General features: G+C 45.8%; 1 protein-coding gene across 1 annotated transcript in view; it reads right to left on the bottom strand.

The window, feature by feature from the left end:
• BMP6 (bone morphogenetic protein 6) overlaps positions 1-21042 on the bottom strand; it is a 197628-nt gene that overhangs the window by 2528 nt on the left and 174058 nt on the right. Inside the window, exons 4-5 of the mRNA XM_004388939.3 lie at positions 13480-13628; positions 12569-12766 (exon numbers count right to left, since the gene is read on the bottom strand). Coding sequence (XP_004388996.2) covers positions 12569-12766; positions 13480-13628 — 347 coding nt within the window. The remainder of the gene's footprint in view (positions 1-12568; positions 12767-13479; positions 13629-21042) is intronic.

The following is a 21042-nucleotide window of genomic DNA, read 5'->3' on the forward strand; positions in this document are numbered from 1 at the left end:
TGCACAGGTACTTTGAAGATAGCTGCTGGACCAGGACAATATGCTGAAGGAAGTATGATGGAAGCAGGTGAAACCAGGAGAACAAGGAATCGGGGAGATAGACCTGCAGCAGGAACAAGATCTCTGGCATTGTCCATCCTTCAGTCTCGTGCAGCGTTGAGCTATTACACCTGCACTATAGCAATGACTTCTAAGCCAGGAGTTCCCAAGCAGAAGCTTCTGTACCTGCGCTGTGCAATACAGGAGTGACCAGCCAGGCTTAATGTAATCACTGTGACCAGACTCGCCGAGGTGGGTCAGAGCAGCTATTTTGTGGCATGCCCTCTGCTAGGAACCACAGGAAATAGGGAGGCAAGGTAGACATGGCTTCTATCCTCCAAGAACTTAGAGAATTGAAGGGGTGGTGTATACCCCTTCATGTGTACAAACAACCAAAACATAAAATAGAATATGGGTAAGGGCCCTAGGAAAAGACCACTTAGGGTTCAGAGAAGGGAGAGTTCAGGGAGAGCCAGAGGGAAAGAGAGTAGCCCTAGAGTGAGTTTAGGGACTGGATTTAAGGATGTGTAAAGAGGATCAGTGAAAGAGAGGAAGACCCTCAACGAGATGGATTGACACAGTTGCTGCAACAACAGGCTCAAGCATAACAATGATTGTGAGGATGGCACAGGACTGGGAAGTGTTTCATTCTGTTGTACACAGGGTCGCTATGAGTTGGAACCGACTTGACGGCACCTAACAACAACAACAAAGAGGAGTCAGACTAGGAAGAAAGGCCTGGTGATCTACTTCTGAAAATTAGCCTATGAAAACCCTATGGGTCACAAGACAATATTGTCCAGTATAGCGCTGGAAGATGAGGCCCCTAGGTTGGAAGGCACTCAAAATACACAGTGGCTGCAACAATGGATTCAACCACACCAACGTTAGGTCACCTGAGTCGGAGCAGACTCCAGGACAACTAACAGCAGCAAAGAGGAGTCAGGTGAGAAAAAGTTGGAGAAATAAATGGCCTAGGATGCCAACCAAAATGATTTGTACTTTCTAGCAGAGGCACAAAGAAAGTCCTTGGAGGTTTTTGAGCCAGAGTGACATGTTAAGAATTGTGATTCTAAAGGATTAATCCTGTAGTGATGCTTGAGAGTTCCAGAGAGGGAAGAGAAATGAAAGGTGAGGAAAACACTTTGGAGAAAGGTTTTTAATCTAAAACGGACTTCAGTGGATACAAGAACCTTGATGTTATGTGCGTGTTACCTCAGTACCTTTCAATTGCATGAGCCCAGAAACTACCTCACTGGTTAAAGCCTGTTTGAACTGAGTTTTCTGTTACTTGCAGTCCAGGACCTCCTGGCCCTGAGGCAGGAGAGAGCATAGCAGATTTTAGATTTTGTAAGGGAACTGGAAAAACAGCACCAGGTCAGCCCAGTCAGCTATGTGGGAGGAGAGACAGGCCCCCTTTCTTAGGTGGTTTGCTGATTCTAAATGTATCCATTCCTCCCACCAGCCTACCTCACCTCACAGAACCACTTAGCTAGGACAGCAAGTCCCCTAGAAGAAGCAAATGCAAAGCCAAACTGTAGGAAAATTTTCACAGTTTAGGGCACCAAAAACAAATAAACAACAACCACCACAGAACAAGACAAAAACCTCCTGCTGAAAATAACCTCACAACAAAAAAGAAACAGAAATGCACTATCCTGAGAAGAGAGCGAGAATCCAAGAGACAGGACACCCAGGAGCCTAGGGAGGCATGTAAGTCTCTGAAAGAGGTTAGAAGTAAGAATAATTAAAATAATGGAAGAGATTTAAAAAAAAAAAAAGGACTAGAAACCATAAAGAAAGGCCATTATAGGAAAAGAACATGAAAAAAGAACAGGTAGATTTGAAAAAGAACCAAATAGAACTTTATAAAAACTATAATCATGGGAAATAAGAGTTAAGTGAATTGGTTAAACATCAGATTAGATGTTAACTAAAGAGAGAGTTAAAGAACTGAACAATGTATTTGAAGAAGCCTCCAAAAATACAGCATGGAATCAAATAGCCAGAAATTATGGCTTACTCTCTGTAAAGAGATAGGAAAGATAGAATGAAAAAGTCCAACATATTTCTAATGGGAATTTCAGAAGAGAGTAATGGAAAAAATAATATTTGAAGATTTATTGGCTGGGAATTTTCTAGAACTGAAGAAATGCAAACAGCTTTAGATTGGAAAGGCATGAGTCCTAAGCAGGATAAATAAATTCATATCTGGCCACATCTGGTGAAACTAGGATATCAAACACATAAATTCTTAAAAGGAACGAGAGGTGAAAAGAAAATTCCCTACAAAGGAAGACAATGTAGATTGATTGATAGCAGACTTCTTAGCAAAAATGCATAACATAAAAAGTTAAATAATACCATAAAATACCATCAACCTAGAATTTCATACCCAGCTGTAGTGGATATTGATTATTTTAACTCTCCAACATCCAGTAACACTTCTCATTTGGAGGAATTCCTAGATAGGTGGGAATATATTACTTGAGGGAGTGACTCAAAGGTGAAATCATGGGGGGCATGGCAGTGAGTGTCCAGAGTGACGGCCCAAGGGTGACATCCAAAGCAGACCTTATCTGAGCCTCGATTTCCTGAGCTTGGTTCTCCAGGCAAGTTCCCTGATACCCTTTATCACATTCATTACTTTCCACTGCAGTTAATTACAGTCTGCTTCTACTATATGGAATCAAGAGTCTGGACCAATAGCTAGGGGATATGGAGTGCAGGGTAGGAGTGGGGTCACTATTCATATAGGGCTGATGAGTCTGTCTCTTCATTAAAGCATCATTTAAGCAGATGATACCTGGAGGAAATTATAGAGCAAGTCATGAGGCTACTTGGGGGAAGAATATTCTGTACAGTGGGAATGACAAATGCAAAGGCTCTGAGGAAGTAGCCTGCTTGGCATATTCAAGGAACAGTCTGCTATGTGTTTAATAAAAGCTATTTCCTCTATCTCCTGGGAACAGAGCCTGATGACATTGTCCACTACAGTTAGGTGTGGCCATATGACTGAGTTCTCCCCAGATTGTGTTCTCCCCAGGAGATGCAGAGGCAGAACTAAGGCATAGCAGGTAGGGCGCATGCGCTGGGTGCCCCTTGAGGAGGGGCCCTAACGAGCAGTCTCTATTGGCCTTCACGGTTTCCATCACCGCTATGGGAGATCAGTCAGCAATTTAAAATTAATTGCCATAGGCATTATTTTCCATAGATAGGCCCCTGGGAGATGTGTCACTTCCAGGCCTCACACGCTCCCTCCTCTCCTGCCAGCTGGATGCAGAGTGTCCAGGAGAAGACCACAAGGTCCTGGCCCCTTTTCCCTCTGGAAGGTGTCCTGTTAGATGATAAAGTATGTGCCCACCTACTTAGTCTCAGCCTGGGATTTTTCCAGCCCAAATTCATTTCGCCAGAGCTCTCCCTAAGTAAGCTTCCTCAAAATACCTTTCCTTTGCTGGGGACCACAACCGTCCCCAAGTCAAGCCTGGAGACACCGGCAATGACTTCACAGACAGCTTCCTTTCCAAGGCCAGGCAACACAAGCGGGGACAATCTCTTTTCCTTTCTCTTTTTTTGGTTTCCAGCAGCTTGTATTACACAGGTCTTAGTGCAAGAAATGTCAAACAACTGTTACGTTTGCTTTAAAAGCTTCTCTGGTGCCCGTGACAAGGCTTGATGTTTTTGAGGGCCCCTGGATTTCGAGTTTCTCTTCAGGCTGGAAGGAACCACGATGACGTCGTGGATGGGGCCTCTTTTCTATCTTCACCAATAAGTTCTATTTGTGAACTTGCTGCTAATTTGACCCTCTCAATGCTCCACAAAGAGAACTTTCTCTGTAAGAACAGCTGTTTCTTTTAGAGCCAGACACTGGCATTTTTGTTGTTGCTAAGGATCAGGGCCAGAGAGAGGAAAGGGAGGAATTCAACCCTTCTGTTTTCCTTCCTCCAGATACTCTCAGGCCTTGCTTACGTTACCTTATAGCTCCATGTTCACTGCTAGCAAGTAATAGGTAAATATTTGTGGAGGTCAGCACGCCTGAGAATACTTGTGTCTGCTCTCAGGTGCCAGTATCCTGGGCTCTGTTCTGTAATGACACTGACATGCTTTTCTTCTCTTTGGAGGGATTGACAGATTTCAGAAAAACATCTCTCCTCCCAGCCCTGCATTTGTTTAGCTAACTTGTCTGCATGGGGCCAGTAAAAATTCATGCAGTTAATACTTAACAGAACACGTCCACTTCAGTGGGATAAAGGAAGGTAACTCAGTTTTGCTCAAAGGGGTCTGCTGGGCAGGGCAGAGAGAGGAAGTCAGGGAGCTGGAGAGAGGCCCAAACCCCAGAGCCACAGCCCCAAGGCTGAGGAGCTGTCCCCAAGGGCAGTGACCGTCAGGCTGGACTAGTGGCCTGCCTGTGCCAGACCAGGAGAGTCCTCGGGTGCTCATTTAATGTGCAGATTCCTGAGCCCACCCTAGACCCAGCAGAGCAGCACCCCAGTTCAGTCTGTGAACACGGAAATCATGACACCACCCTGTCCATGAGAGGTTCCCACAAAGGCGACAGGACTTCCCTGTTCAGATGGAAAGTCTGTCTTTGTGCACTAAGGACTCCCTAGGACGTTGTAGCAGTGCTAAAGGCCCAGTCCTGGTCCCAAGAGAAATTTTTTCAAAGTTGGACAGAGAATGTGAAATCTGACCATCCAATCATTTCACATGAGTCTGGAGGGCAAGGCCAGTGGCCAGCCCCCGGAACAAGGGGCAAGGAACACTTGGCACTATTGACAAGGAAGAAACTGACCCGGCTCAGACCCTGGTTTGGACTTTCAGCCTCCAGAACTGTGAGAAAATAGATTTCTGTTCTTCAAAGCCACCCCCTTTTGTATTTCTGTTACGGCAGCTCTAGGAAAGTAAGGCAGTGATGCGCAGGCCTCCCTAGCACCGAGGCCGTGAGACTCAGGGTCAGGTGCCCTGGATGAGAAAGTAGGAGGCCAGCAGGGACCTGGACATTCAGGGACACCACGCTGCCCACCTGGAGGGCACCATGCGTGCTGGGGCTGCAGGCACGGCGCAAGTCGAGCGCTACAGCGCCCTGGACGCCCCGAGACAGCGGTGACACTTGAGAAGCTCGCAGGCAGCGTGGAGGACGCAGCAGCCAAACCCCAGTCCAGAGCCCAGGGGCACGGCAGCCCCACCCCTCTCCTTTCCCCACACCAACAGAGGGTGAGGGAGAAACAGAGGAAGGAATGCAGAGGGGACAAAAGGCCCAGAGAAACCACCAGGTAAGAGGAGAGGCAGCCCCCCTCCTTTGTCAGGGCTCCTTGCCGCGGTCACTGCCCCCCCCCCCCCCCGCCGCCCGCCAGCTGCAGGCCCCCGACCCGCACACGCACACACTAGGAAAATACCAGAGCAGCGGGGGGCTCGGACCCACTCTGTGCTTCCTAGCTTTTCTGAGCTCAGGCCACAGCCTCTTCCCAAAGAAAATGTGCTTTTTAGAGAGAAAAATACTTTTATTTCCCTTCTCTCCTAGAAGGACAAGAGCAAGGACAAAAGAGTAGCTGTAAAAATGGCACCTCTGTCTTCACGTGGCCTGGCCATGCTTCCCCTCTCTGGAGGCCTTGCCGGCCCAGCCTTACCCAGAACACAGCCCTGGCTCCTGTCTTCCAAGTAGCATCAATACTGTCATGGAGGAACATGCTGGTGGCCCCAGCTCCTTGGGTCACGGACGATACGTGCGGCGAGGTGGCCACGGTAGGATTCTGACTTCTGGTGTTAGCAATCCTATAAAGTCTTAGGGGAGCACAGCTTGGTCTTCAGAGCCTAGATGTTGTTTATGAGCAGGATGGTTAGCCTGAGAGGCAACGGTGAGGTCTTATTGTTGCTCCAGGATTACAAGATCTCACAGACGCCATTTAATCGGGGGGTGGGGATGGGGGGATGGTCTCTTCTCGGCCTTTTTTCTTGGATATAAAAGGGTATGGAGCTAATGATCTTACAAATAGACAAAGGCTTCCTTAAAGACTGAGCTGTAACACTTCTTGTGCTCCAAGCACCCTCCTCTTCTCTCTGCCACTTCTTAGGCTGACTCTCCTGGCCCCCAGGGCCCTCTGGGAGTTGGTAATAGTTGGTGAATTATTCAAGCATCTTGCAGCATTTATTTATGCTTCTTTATTATTGCCTTGAGGAGCCCTGGTGGAGCAGGGCACTCAGCTAGTAACTGAAAGTTCAGCAGTTCGAACCCACCAGATGCTCCATGGGAGAAAGATGTAGCAGTCTGCTTCTGTAAAGATTACAGCCTTGGAAACCCTATGGGGCAGTTCTACTCTGTCCTAAAGGGTTGCTGTGAGTTGGAATCAACTTGACGGCAACGGGTTTGTTTTATTGCTTCAGTCCCTGGGTGGCACAAATGGTTTGCACTTGACTACTAGCCGAATGGTTGGTAGTTTGAACCCATCCAGGAGCACTGCGGAAGGAAGATCTGGCACTCTGCTTTTGTAAAGATTACAGCCAAGAAAATCCTATGGAACTGTTCTATTCTGTAACACACGGGGTCGCCATGAGTCGGAATTGACTCCATGGCAACTGGTTTATTATTGCCTTTTAGCATTGCTGGCCATTAGCACATTCACAAGGGGTGAACCTAGGAGTGAGGTGGAAGGTAACTTTCCAGTCTGTTTTAGTCCTTGATAACGATTACTCTAAATGGGCTAACGGTGAAGGAGAGTTAAGTATTATAAAAAAGGACTTTGAAATGAGTCTATCCTTTCAATCACCAATGCCATTCCTATCCTCCAAAGCTGGAGAAGTAAGAGTTCATTTTGTGTAGAAAGCCCTGAACGAGCCTCTACTTCTTAACTAAGATATCTGAAAGCCAAGCTGCTGGCCCTAAAATTTTAATTTAAGGTCAAAACTGCAAGTTAAAATTCCCAGCTCCTTTAAAGCACAATAAACTGGTAATTCACAGTCCCTACCCATGACCCTTCTTCCCAAGCTTTGCTGGGTGTCTCTGGTGGTCAGCCTAGACACCTTAGGCAGGCCAAGTCCATGGAATGAATGAGGAACTAGTGTGGACGTCTGCGAACTAAAGGGCCAAATAAACATTGGTTAGGAAGAAGGAGATCCCCTAGTCTGTAGACGGGAGTTCCCTGCAATCTACAGCAAAAGATTTCATAGTCATAAGAAAGTATCTGAACAATTATTTGGCAAGAGATGAATTCTGGTTACCTTCCTTATGCAAGAAACATATCATATAGTCCTGACTGGAACATTCAAGGGATAGAAAATATGAGCTAGCAAAAGAAGATCAGAACCATATTTTCTCTGGGTCCCTAAAGATACATGTTTGGGTGGGTTGGAAAGAGACAGGAGAACTACTCCAAGAAATGCTAACAGTTAGCATTTGAAGCAATGAAGGACTCACTCTAAAGGACAGACAGGGTCTAGTGGGTTGCTGGTTCACAGAGGGTTGGCAGAGCTGGGTGGTGGCAAGATAAAATATCAACAGTGAAAGAGACCTTAGAGGTCATCTTAATTAAATCTTACAGTAATTATTAAAAGTGGCAAAAAATGTTTCCAAACCATCAGTTGCCAAAACAAAACAATTCTAAATCACAATGTTGGCAGCCAGCTGGTTGACATGGCAGAAAACCTCAGACTCACTAACTGACTTGAAATCACATTAACTGCCCCCTCCCCAAAGATGCCTTGGAGAGCTCCTGGGAATCAGCTACATAGATTGGTATCTAGAAACTCTAGCATGGAACCATTCTTCAAAGGCCATTTGTACCCGTCCCTTGTAATATCTTGGCCAGGTGCTATCAAGGTCCCCAGAAGACAAAACAATGGATTCCAAGAGAAAGATGCTGTGAAAGCGGACGAATGGCAGCAAGTAGAAAGAGACTACCAAATTAGAGTTAAAGAACCCAAGGGCAAGCTGGAACAAGATCGCTAGGCTGGTAAGAAATGGAGGCTAATACACAATTGCCAGATTCTACTAGAATTCCCAACAGGCTGCTTAGTACAGCTTGGACTGGGACTAGCAAACCATGTGTAAAAACGATAAACGATCCTGTCCCAATGATATCCAAGCCCACTGCAGAAGTGCAACACAGCCAACATCCATCATTCATCTGGAACAGACAGCTGCAGTGAAGCAAGAGCGAGGGAAAACCGTCCAGGAGACTTGATCCAGCCCCACTGTGCAGCGCATTTGTTTTGGAGAGTCCAGCTTGACAGCAAAGTGCAGATGTTAGAGTAGGTTGTGGTGGGCGGTGGGTGGGAGTGACTGGCCTTTGCCTTGTTGTGGACTAGTCCTGCAGTGTCAGGCATAAACAGCTCACTTCCAAAAATAGCCGCATATTTCCCTGCCATGTTTCACCCTGATGACAGGCGATTTGATGAATTACATTAACTTCTCTACCCAGATGCGGGACAATCTCTGGTCGATTCCAGCAGAGAGATGTTCACTCACTGGCAGCACGCTGGGAAAGAAGGGGGCAGCAGAGGCAAACCAATCTCTGCCTCCTACCTTCCTGAAGATTTGCACAGAGAAAGCCCTGCTTGGAGTCACACCGGACCCCACAGCTCTTCTGTCACAGAAACATCTGGCCCCCAAGGGCCTGGAGGGAGAGCCGAACTTTCTCCGGGTGCACGCCATCCCTCTGGATATCCCTTCTCGGAGAGCACTCTCTTCCTCTGCATGTCCACTGTCGTTAACAGCAAGCATAAATAAGGAAGCAAGAGCCAAGTACATAAAGTAGCACTACAGTGGGCCTGGAGTCCCTGGGTGGTGCAAAATGGTTAAGCTCTCGGCTGCTCACCGAAAGGTTGGAGGTTCAAGTCCACCCAGAGGCACTTCGGAAGAAATGCCTGGCAATCTACTTCCCAAAAATCAGCCACTGAAAACCCTATGGAGCACAGTTCTACTCTGACACACATGGGGTCACTAGAAGTTGGAATCGACTCGATCGCAACTGTGTTCTGGACAGTGGGCCCACCATGAGAAATCTCTCAGACCACCTTGGGAGGGTCTTTGATGATAGTGAGAAAGAGGGGGTACCCTTTGTACATAATTGCTTGGGGGTCTGGTCTTCTAAAGACGTGAAGCCAGAGACAATTGTTATGAACTCTTTTGTCCTGGTGCTGCTGATGGGAGTAAAACAGATTTGGGAGCACTGGGTAGGGTGGCTCAGGATGAGAGGGGAGACCAAGAAAACAACAGATACGCGGGCGTCTTACTGCAAATGAGATCAACTTTACTATTTGTGTTTAATTTGAACTCAGCGAATTGGAAACAAGTTGAAAGGAGCTCGGAAAAGAATCATTGGGTGACATTGTTAAAACCAAATATCAAGGGCAACATGTTTTCTCAATTAAAAAAAAAACTGGTGTGTGGGGGTGGGGTGGGGATGTGGAATACATCAAGTGAAATTTTAATTTTAAAAAGCAATCAACGTTTCAAGAGATGCCTCTGAGTCTGGGATCCCAGTCCCCAAACTGACCGCAGGTCATTAATGAATTAGGCCTGGCTTTGGAAGACGTCATCATCATGCCCTGAAGGAAGTCTCTTCAGCAGGCTTCCTCTGCAGTGAAGAAAGGACAGCAGGCATTTCTCCTTCTTCCTCTCCTCTTTTTTTTAAACCCAAGCCTGCCTGTTTCTGGTGGTAAGCGCAGGAACACCCATGCTGTGCGATGCTTCCGAGAAACACCAGGATGACAAGAAGCCAAATGTTACATCGCACTGGGTGGTAGACCCTTAGGTTCAACATCCAAGTTGCCGGTAAAAGCAATGACTTAGGAAGTCAGAACCTAAAGTGAAGATGCTTCTCCCCCAGGAAAAAGTGGGCACTTCAGGGATGTGCATTTACTCTTTCTGGTCACTGAAGATGACATTTATAAACATTCACCAGTTACCTGGAAGAATTCAGGCATCTTCTAGAATTATTTTACTTTGTTTCTAGGGATCCTAACACACGTCCTGAGAACCTACTTCCTACGATTGGATGCAACTAATATTTGAATCAGCTATCATACTGTTGCTATGATACTGAACAGGTTGCAGTGGAGCTTCCTGACTAAGATGGACTAGGAAGAAAGGTCTGGCAATCTACTTCCAAAAATCAGCCAATGAAAACCCTATGGATCACAACAGTCCAATCCTGTTGTGCATGGGGTCGTCAGGAGTAGGGGGCTTACTTGACGGCAGCTTAACAACAATAACAATATAAACCAGATTAAGTGCTTTTCATTTAGTCCCTGCAAATCTACAATGTATTGGTAACTCATCCCCGCTGTACAGATGGGTAAACTCAAGCTGAAATAGATAAGGTGAATTGTCCAGGGTCATATGGCTGGGAACAAGGGAAGCATGTTTTCTGACCGCAAATCCCACGGTTCTTCAACTTCATGCTTGACTTCTGGGCTATTTCAACAGTCAAAGGGAACTCAAAACTCACAAGCACTGGCTTTTGAGTAATACACATCTGGGTCTGAATCCAATACTGGCTAGCAATGTGAGTTGGCTGTTAGGAGCGAACACCTACTCCCCTTCGTGTTTCAATGAGCAGCCTTAATGCCACCTCCTAAGAAGGGATAGTGTTGGAGGGGACATTTGGAAGGGCACAGAACTGCTACTTTGGCAGTAGAAACTGTTTCTTCTATCTTGTACTTTTTTTTGTTTGTGGTAAAATACATATGCTGGGGCTGGGCCAGGTGTCCCGTGATGGTTGAGTTAGACAGGACTGTGGGATCCCCAAGTCTAAGCCAATGGTTCTCAACCCATTCCCAGGCTCTACCTCAGACCAACAGAATCAGAATCTCCAGGGTTAGGGTGACTGTGATGTACATGAAAGCTGAGAGGCCCTGGAAAGGGGAGGGGCAGGGAGTGCGATAGGAGGTCCCTCCGCATTTCCCAAACCATCTTTACCAATGATAAAGCTGTTCCTACATTTTTATTTGCTTTGGCTCTGAAAGTCTACTTTGATTAAGAATTTGGAAAAGACAAGGGATCATTAACTTTGCTATCCCAAATTTCCCACATAACCCCCTGAGCCTCGATTTTCTCATCTGTCAAAAGGAGATACTGAGATTGTAGGTTTTAGTGAGATTAGATGCCCAGTATATATAGTCTCCAACACACAGCGGGTGTTCAAATGGTAACTGTTAATCATAAACAGTGGCCCTCCAAAATGGCCCCCACCGAACAGCAGGACATAGTCTCATAGCATCTCTTCGATTCCAGAAAATATAGCGTAAGCCAAAGCTTCACTGTGACTCCATTTATTAATTTAATCAAACAAATCGGCATGTACCTAAAGATAACAACATAGACAGATAATACAGACCTAAGGGAAACTTTTACAGTATTCATTTCTTTGTGGACATATTTGGTGTTTGCTTGTTTTCAACATCTCTCTCTTCCTTTGGTAACAGAAAGCCTATTTTCCTTTGCGGAACCTCCTTTCCCAAGTCTGTGTGGGTACAATGGGGCTGACTCCACTCCCCAGCTCCAAGGGTGAGCGCATACATGCATCTGGCTAATCACGGTATTTCGCCCAACAGTGAGCTTCAGGATGGCCACCTCACCCAAGCCAAGCCATCCAGAATCATCTCCTGGCTTCTTTCCAAGGCTACCGCAAAAGAGGTGCTCTCCTTCTGAGGCTGCAGCTGCTAAGGGTGATAAAATCGTGGACTATCGATTGCCCTCCTTACCACGTGTAGAGATGGTCTTTCCCGGGATGCAGCCAGCAAAAGGAAATAGAAAGAGACTAAAACAGAGACTCCCAACATCACCTGAGCCCCTGGATCTAGCCATGCTGGAAGCTAGAACCCTTAAACTTCCCAGTTAAGTGAGCCAATAAAATCCACCACAGAGCGTTATTTGAGTGGACCTTCTGCCACTTCACCCAAGAACACAGACAAATACAAGTCCATCCCATACAAATGCACAGTTTGTTTGTACGTCACAAGATCCCAGCCATAATACAACTAGAAGAAAATCTAGGCGCTTTCAGGATTTTGATGTGAATGGAAAAAGAGGTAGAAAAATCTAACCAAACAAATGACATCTTTCTGCATACACACTCTCAGGATGTCTGCAACCTGCAGACTCCACCTTCAGGTGACAGATGTTCAGTTCTGATGGTCCTGGGGACACATCTGGATAAGCATTGACTGTGAAGAGGCACTGTCTTGTCTATTACGTATTCCAGTTGCCATTGAGTAGATTCCAACTCATGGCAACCCTGACTCCATCTGTGTCAGAGTAGATCTGTGCTCCATAGGGTTTTCAGTGGCTGATTTTTTGGAAGTAGATCTCCAGGCCTTTCTTCCAAAGTGCCTCTGGGTGGACTTGAACCTCCAACCTTTCAGTTAGCAATCGAATGCATTAACCATTTGCACCCAGGGACTCCATACTACATGTTCAGGCCTTTTTATATGCCGTGCAGAAGTTGGTCAACATCTGCAGTCATCAGCATGTTACTGGTTTTCATGGAGGCCAAACAAGGCTTCCTGGAGAAATAGGCTCCCCCAAACCTACCTGAAGCACTGGAGACTCGGGACACGTCCTGGGACTGGGTAGAGCGGTTGCGACTCTGCTGTCGGCGCCGACTGGAGGCTGACCGCGTGGTGCGGACATGGACCTCGCTCACTTTGAAGAAGGCCACCATGAAAGGCTGCTTGTCGTATGAGCCGTCTCTGCCTACCAGGCCGGCTGCTCGTGGGCTGATGCTGAGACCTTTAATGTAAACCCAGTCACACCTGAGTTAGTTGCCTGAACTTCACTCTTGCAGCTACACAGCTACGTGGTCCCTCCTAGCCTCCAGATGCTAACAAAGAATAAGAATTGGGGAAGAGTGTCAACATTGTCCAATCCTGATGGCTTCTTTTGGATGGACAAAGTCAAACACACTTTCCAAAGTCAGGTGAATCAAGTCAAGGAGGGGTTTGAACTCCTGGGTCTCCCATTTCTGATATTCTTATTCATCCCTTCTTCTTTCTGATACATCATCTTCCCAACAAGTGAGGCTACTATGCCAGCAGTGTTGGCACCGTCTGGGTCCATGAGGAAGAGGAACTGGCAGCTAGAGCTGCAGAGCTTTGGTGCTTCAGGAGAAGGGGCTGCTGGAAAGGTCCCCAGGCAAATCCACTCAAAGGCCAGCGTTCAAACTAATGCATCTCCCCCCACCTCCCCACCCCAGTCTCAGCATCCTCCCACCTGAAAGCTGTCCATCCATGGTTACTTCTGGAACCCTGACCAACCTTCCTGGTGGACATAGTCCAGCCCTGGTTCCAGGTCCTTCTAACAGACCTCAAGGAAAGGTTGTGTTTTTCAATAACAGTTATAGGGAACAATAAATTAGGTTGTCCTGGATCTAGGGACAACTATTAAAATGGAATGAATAAGATGGCTCTTTGCCTAGCTTCAGGAGTCTCTGACTCATAACTTACCGTCCCTCGTCACCACACTCAGCTGAAGCCCCATGTTATGCTGTGGGGTCACGACCCACAGATTGCTCGTGGCCGTGATGTCAAATTCCAGCCAGCCTTCCTCTGAGGCCCACACAACGCGGGTGTCCAACAAAAATAGGTCAGAGTCTCTGGAAGAAAGAAAAGGCGACAGGGTGAGGGATACATCGCCCCCAGCCATCCTGTGTCCTGTCCTGGGGTCAGAATCAAACATGCCCAAGTTGGACCGCGTGCCCCTGGGAAGCACTGTGCCCAGTGACTGGCAGGAGCTCTGAGTGGATGCAGGCGTGATGCCGTAGGGGACATTTGCATGATACACGTGGGGGAGATGCAGCTCTGCTGTCAAATACGTGCAGTCTGCAGTTTTATCCTGAAACAACAGGCCCCTCAACTCCTCCCAATGCCTTGCTATTGTTGCTCATGTCAAATCTTTTTTGGAATGAAAGCAAATTACAAATGAATAAATGAAATACTACTGCTTACTTTGGAGCCCTGGTGGCACAGTGGTTAAGAGCTCGGATGCTAGCCAAAAGGTCGGTGGTTTGAATCCAACAAGGACTCCTTGGAAACCCCATGGAGTAGTTCTACTCTGTCCTGTAGGGTCGCTATGAGTCAAATCAACTCCACGGCAGGTTTATTGCTTACTTTAAGGAGCCCTGGTGGCTCAGTGGTTAAGCACTCAGCTTTTAACTGAAAGGTCAGCGATTCAAAACCACACTCAATGGAAGAAAGACGTGGCAGTCTGCTTCCATAAAGATTATAGCCTTGGAAATCCTATGGGGCAGTTCTACTCTGTCCTATAGGGTGGCTATGAATTCGGATAGACTCAACAGCAACAGGTTTGGTTGCTTACTTTATGGCTAATGAACTCTACAAAGAGAGAAAGTGGGGGGCGGGCAGTAAGGAAAGGTATTTAAAAAGATTAAAGTTTGGATCAATGTGGTGTTGGTGAAGAATATTGACTATACCGTGGACTGCCAAAAGAACGAACAAATCAGTCTTAGAAGAAATACAACTGGAATGCTCCTTAGAAGCGAAGATGGCAAGACTGTGAATCGCTTACTTTGGACAGGTCATCAGGAAAGACCAATCATTAGAAATGGACATCGCGGTTGGTAAAGGAGAGGGTCAGCGAAAATGAGGAAAACCCTCAATGAGATGGATTGACACAATAGTCACAACAACAGACTCAAACACACCAACAATCATGAAGATGGCACAGGACCAGGCCAAATTTTGTTCTGTTATACATGAGGTCATTAAGAGTCACAGCTGACTCCATGGTACCTAACAATAACAACGAGCACTTAGCAAAGGTGGGTGTTGTTTTTGTTTTGAATCTGGGCCCGAAAATCTCGACATCTTAGTTCTAGGAGTAAAATAAGCAGGAACAAAGAGTCACATCGCATTCCTGAGTAATTGTTAGTTCTTTCCTTTTAATTTCGGCCTCTGACCAGCCTACAGTGACTCTGAGTCTTCTTTGTATGGACTTTATACTGTGGGTGTATGTTGAGGGATTTTAAAGTGTATCCCAGTATAGCTGTGAGACACAGCTGGGGTTTACTGAGGGAAACTCACGGAGTCTACTCCTTCCTTTGGGTCTATAAGGAATATTTTTTAAATCCGTCACAGTTTTCAACAAATATAGCTCCAGGGTGTGGGAAGATGGCGTGAGGGTTTCTTGCTGCTCACTCACACACCATGTAGATCAGGGTTAGGGGATGGCCACCTTCCATATGGCTCAAAGCCACTCTGAATCTGAGCTTACATCCCAGGGCCACTGGCATGAGATGGCCTGGGATTCCTACCACAGGAAGGGGGGAATTCTTTGAAAAGATTCAAATTCCTCGGGGCTGGAAATTTTGCCGCACTATCTGACAGGGGTGGAAAAGTTACTAGAATTATTTAGTGTGATGAGTTTATGTAATTCTAAAAAAAAGCAAAAAGCAAACCAGTTGCAGTCATGTTGACGATGACTCATGGCAACCCAAAGTGTGCACAGTAGAACTGCTCCATATGGTTTTCAAGGCTGTGATCTTCCAGAAGCAGATCACCAGGCCTTTCTTCCAAGGCACCTCTGGGCAGGTCTGAACTGCCAAACTTTTGGTTAGTAGTTGAACGCTTAACCATTTGAACTACCCCATACTAGTATACATTTAAATAAGCTACAAACTGCTTTCGTATACCTTGCTATAACAATCCTAAAAGCTAAGTATAATTATCTCCATTTTACAGATGGGGAACCTGAGGTTCAGACAGCTTAGTCATACGACCATGACCAAAAGCTAGTAAGGGAAAGAACCAGGACTTGACTTTGGAGTCAAAGCATTTTCCATTATGACATAATGCCTTTTGAGATTATTATTAAAAGACAACCTTTGACAAAAGAATACAGCTCATCTCTATTCCACCAAATATTTGTGAGGCCAGTGAAACATCCTAGTTAAAAATTTTAGATTCTTTAGAGGGGAAGCAAACAATTTTCCTGTTTACGTGGCTTCTTAGAGTTAGAAGGGATCTCGATTGTCATCTTTTCCAAGCTGAAAACACTAGGTACAGCTCAAAGTAGTTTACTCAGCTGCGCACCAGAGTCTGCAGGGGGCTGCCTTCAGCCAGCCATCTTTAAAGTCCTCTCTGACACGTGTGTGTCACCCCCCTGTTGACAAATTACCCCCCATTCCTGAGGTAACTGTGAGCACGGAGACAGGGGGGTGTTCATGGAAAACAGCAAGAGGGAATTGCAAGTCCAAAGCTTTGAAGTTACGATGTGAAAAGACATAAATTTTGTTCTGGAAGGTTGTAGAAAATTCTTATCCAGAAATAACACAGACATTCTGAATAGCACTGTGGGAAAAGCAGCCCTGGTCCCAAAAGACGTGGAGGACAAAGTCATGTCAGAGGAGCAGAATTTGGCTGGAAACTTCTAGATCAAGACCCAGTGAGAATTTGGTTCAGTGGTAGAATTCTTGCCTTCCATGCAAGAACCACCAGGTTTGATTCCCAGCCCATGTACCTTATGTACAGCCACCACCCATCTGTCAGTGGAGGCTTGCATGTTGCTATGATGCTGAACAGGTTTCAGCAGAGCTTCTAGACTAAGATGAACTAGGAGGAAAGGCCTGCTGAATTACTTCCAAAAAGTAGCCAATGAAAAACAAGTAGCCTATGAATCACAGCAGTCCAGTCCGCAACTGAGGATGGAGATAGCACAAGACCAAGCAGTGTTTTGTTCGGTTGTGTTGCGGGGGTTGCCTGGAGGCGGGGTTGACTCGACAGCAGCTAACGGCAACACTAGGCTGCCTCTGAGATAGAGAGAAGGAGCATCTGGAGCTACTGCTGAAGACCACTGGTTACTTTTTACAGGGCTTCAATGACGGAACTGGCTCAAATTAAGCCGATCCATATCTTCAAGGACGTTAAGCACTCAACCACTAGCCAAAAGGTTGGCGGTTCAAACCCACTCAGAGGCGCCTTGAAAGACAGTCCTGGTGACCTGCTTCCAAAAGGTCACAGCCTTGAAAACCCTACAGAGTAGTTCTACTCTGCACACATGGGGTCACCACGAGTCGGAATCAACTCAACGGCAACTAACACCAACATGGGCTCGGATAAATACAGTCCCGGGTCTGAGTGCAGCATTGCTGGTAGAAAGAGCTAACATGGGCTTTTATTTTTTAGAAACAGAGTTTATAATGAAGGAAACGGAAGTGTATTATGTGAGAATTGGGGGAAGGAACACAAGACTGCCATTCGAAAAAGGGGGGGAGGGGCGGGAGGGTAGGAAACACCGCAGAGAAAAGGAGAAAAGAGGAGAAGGGCACGCATTAAAGAGAGAGAATATGAATCAAAAGTGAACCTTGAGGAAGGGTGGAACAGCATTGATAAGAAAGATTAATAACCATGATGTGGAAAAGAAATTAAATCCACAGGCTGCAGTTACTGCTACAGGGTCTGTGGGGACTCATGGAAACTGGGAACCCTGAGTCTGTTCTGCTGAGTCACTCAGTAATTTAAGTTGTTTCTTTCTGACTGTTATTGTTGTCGTCAGCCGCCCAGTCCTGCACCATCCGCACGATGGGTTGTAGATCCGACCGTTGTGATCCACAGGGTTTTCACTGGCTGATTTTCAGAAGTACATCACCAGGCCTTTCTTCCTAGCTCATCTTATTCAGGATGTTCAGCATCACAGCAACATACAAGTTTCCACTGACAGACGGGTGGTGGCTACCCATGAGATGCCTTGTCTGAAAATGGAACCTGGGTCTCCCAGGTGGAAGACGAGAATTCTAGCACTGAACCATCGCTGCCCCGTTCTGACTGTAAAGTGAGGATACTGCCAGTTCTCACTGCCTCAGGCACCTGTGAGAAAAGCCGCCATGGTATGACAGCTGAGCCTTAAACATTAAAAATTCTCCACGGTACAATGGCAGTAAGGCAGTCTGGAATCTGACATCTAGGAGCTCAGGCCCTTCAGAATGGAGGTGAGATAAAGCACGGGCTTAAAATCACTGAGCTACACGGACCAGAATGACGATAGGTATACCTGTGTGCTCACAGGGACAAGGTCCTCTCACTGACTTCTCACACAGCCCCCAGAGGGGGTCCTATTATGTCTCTCCCAGAGCAGAGGAGACAGAGCCCTAGAAAGATGATGTACCCACTGCCGTCGAGTCAATTTCAACCGATAGTGACCCTACAGCACACAGTAGAACTGCCCCATAGGGTATCCAAGGCTGTAAATCTTTACGGAAGCAGACTGCCACATCTTTCTCTTGAGGAGTGGCTGGGGGTTTGAACCTCCGACCTTTCGGTTAGCAGCCGAGCACTTTAAACACTGTGCCACCAGGGCTCATGTATCAAAGACACACAGGTGTTAAATGGGACAACCAGAATTTAAAATCAGACTCCAGGCTCCAAATACTCAGCCGTGACTCAGAATAAGGTAAGCGATCAAAATCTACCGCATGTAAATGCCAACGTCAGCTGGAAACGAAAAAAATAAGACAAAACAAAACAAAAACCTTAACATCCTCAGGGCAGACCCAAGAGGGGAAATTGTGAGAGGGCATCACACATTAGGGTCAGGGTATGAAGGGGTGAAAAGGGTTGAACAGGAAGGGTGCCTAGCTCGCTAATGCCTGCCGGAGAGGGCGAGATTCTGGGGAACTCCAGCGGCCCCCGTCTCACTCTCCCAACGTCTCCCAAGCAGAACGCTCCGTGTGTAGAGGGAGAACACTGCCAGCATGCATTTACACAGCCAGAGTGAGGAACGTTAAAAAAGAATTACGGCTTTAAGGAACAACTTTTCTGGCTCACCCTCAAAGCCTCCAATAATTCAGGTATTTAAGAGACACTATTTACAGCAAGTCACTAAAACTGTTCTGGTCTGACCCACGTCTATTTACTTTTCTTGAATGGCACATGGCCTTATTAGTCTACTGACTCCGTAACAGTGTGGCTTCAAATAGATACATCTGATTTTGCCATAAGAAAGAAAGAAAGAAGGGAGGGAAGGAGGGCGAGGGAGGGAGGAAGGAAGGGCGAGAGAGATAGAGAGAGGCAGAGAAAGTAAATTTCTTTTAAATTTCATTTCAGCCAAATTCCTATCTGTTTTTCCCATGTAAAAAATGTGTCACAGCCTGATGAAGAAGACTAGGGTCTGCAAATTCATAGAGACACAAAGTAGAACAGTGGCTCCCAGGAGCTAGGGGGAGGGGGAGCGGGGAGTTATTGCTTACGAGGTCTATAGAGTTTCTGTTTGGGGTGATGGAAAACATTAGGAAACAGACAGTGGTGACAGCTGCACAGTATGCTGAATGTAATTAATGCCACTGAATTATTCACCTAAAAATGGTTAAAATGGCACACTTTATGTTATCTGTATTTTACCACAATAAATTTTTTTTTTTTCTTTAAAAGATTAGGGTCAGGCGCCAGTCTTTAAAAAAAAATTGTGGTAAAATATAAATAACATAAAGTGTGAAAATAAAAGTGAAGTATTATGATGAAATGTGCAAAGATCTGGAGTTAGAAAACCAAAAGGGAAGAACACGCTTGGCATTTCTCAAGCTGAAAGAACTGAAAAAAAAATTCAAGCCTCAAGTTGCAATTTTGAAGGTTTCTATGGGGAAGATATTGAATGACACAGGAAGCATCAAAACAAGATGGAAGGACTATACAGAGTCACTGTGCTAAAAAGAATCACTCGATGTTCAACCATTTCAGGAGGGAGCACATGATCAAGAACCAATGGTACTGAAGGAAGAAGTCCAAGCTTCACTGAAGGCACTGGTGAAAAACAAGCCTCCAGAAAATGACGGAATACCAACTGAGATGTTCAACAAGCAGATATAATGCTAGAAGAGCTCACGTGTTTTATGTCAAGAAATATGGAAGACAGTTACCTGGCCAGGTGACTGGAAGAGATTCATATTTGTGCCCATTCCAAAGAAAGGTGATCTAATAAAATGCAAGAAATTATTGAACAGTATCATTAATATCACACACAAGTAAAATTTCCTGAAGATAATTCACAAATGGTTGCAGCAGTACATCGACAGGGAATTTCCAAAAACTCAAGCCGGATTCAGAAGAGGACGTGGAATGAGGGGTATCATTGCTGACATCAGACGGATCTTGGCTGAAAGCAGAGAATACCAGAAAGATGTTTACCTGTGTTTTATTAACTATGCAAAGACATTAGACTGTGTGGATTATAACAAATTATGGATAACAATGCAAAGAATGGGAATTCCAGAACTCTTAACTGTGCTCCTGAGGAACATGTACATAGACCAAGAGGCAATTGTTGGAACAGAATAAGGGGATACTGCATGATTTAAAGGAAACCCTGGTGGCGTAGTGGTTAAGAGTTCGGCTGCTAACCAGAAGGGCAGCAGTTCGAATCCACCAGGCACTCCTTGGAAACCCTATGGGACTATGAGTCGGAATGGACTCAATGGCAACGGGTTAACTACATGGTTTAAAATCAGGAAAGGCGTGCGTCAGGGTTGTATCCTCTTACCATAATTATTCAATCTGCATGCTGAGCAAATAATCCAAGTAACTAGACTATATGAAGGACGAGAAATCAGGATTAGAGGAAGACTCATTAACAACCTTTCTTGCTGAAAGTGAAGAGAACTTGAAGCACTTACTGATGAAGATCAAAGACTATAGCCTTCAGTAAAGATTACACCTCAATATAAAGCAAATGAAAATCCTCACAACTGGACCAATAAGCAACATCATGATAAATGGAGAAAAGATTGAAGTTGTCAAGGATTTCATTTTACTTGAATCCATAATCAACGCCCACTGAAGGAGCAGTCAAGCAATCAAACCACGTATTGCATTGGGCGAATCTGCTGCAAAAGACCTCTTGAAAGTGTTAAAAAGCAAAGCTGTCACTTTGAGGACTAAAGTGTGCCTGACCCAAGCCATGGTATGTTCAATTGCTCTATATGCATCTGAAAACTGGACAATGAATAAGAAAGACCAAAGAAGAATTGATGCCTCTGAACTAGTGTTGGCGAAGAATATTGA

The sequence above is a fragment of the Trichechus manatus genome, unplaced genomic scaffold, assembly GCF_000243295.1.
Source record: "Trichechus manatus latirostris isolate Lorelei unplaced genomic scaffold, TriManLat1.0 scaffold00223, whole genome shotgun sequence".
Lineage (NCBI taxonomy): Eukaryota > Metazoa > Chordata > Mammalia > Sirenia > Trichechidae > Trichechus > Trichechus manatus.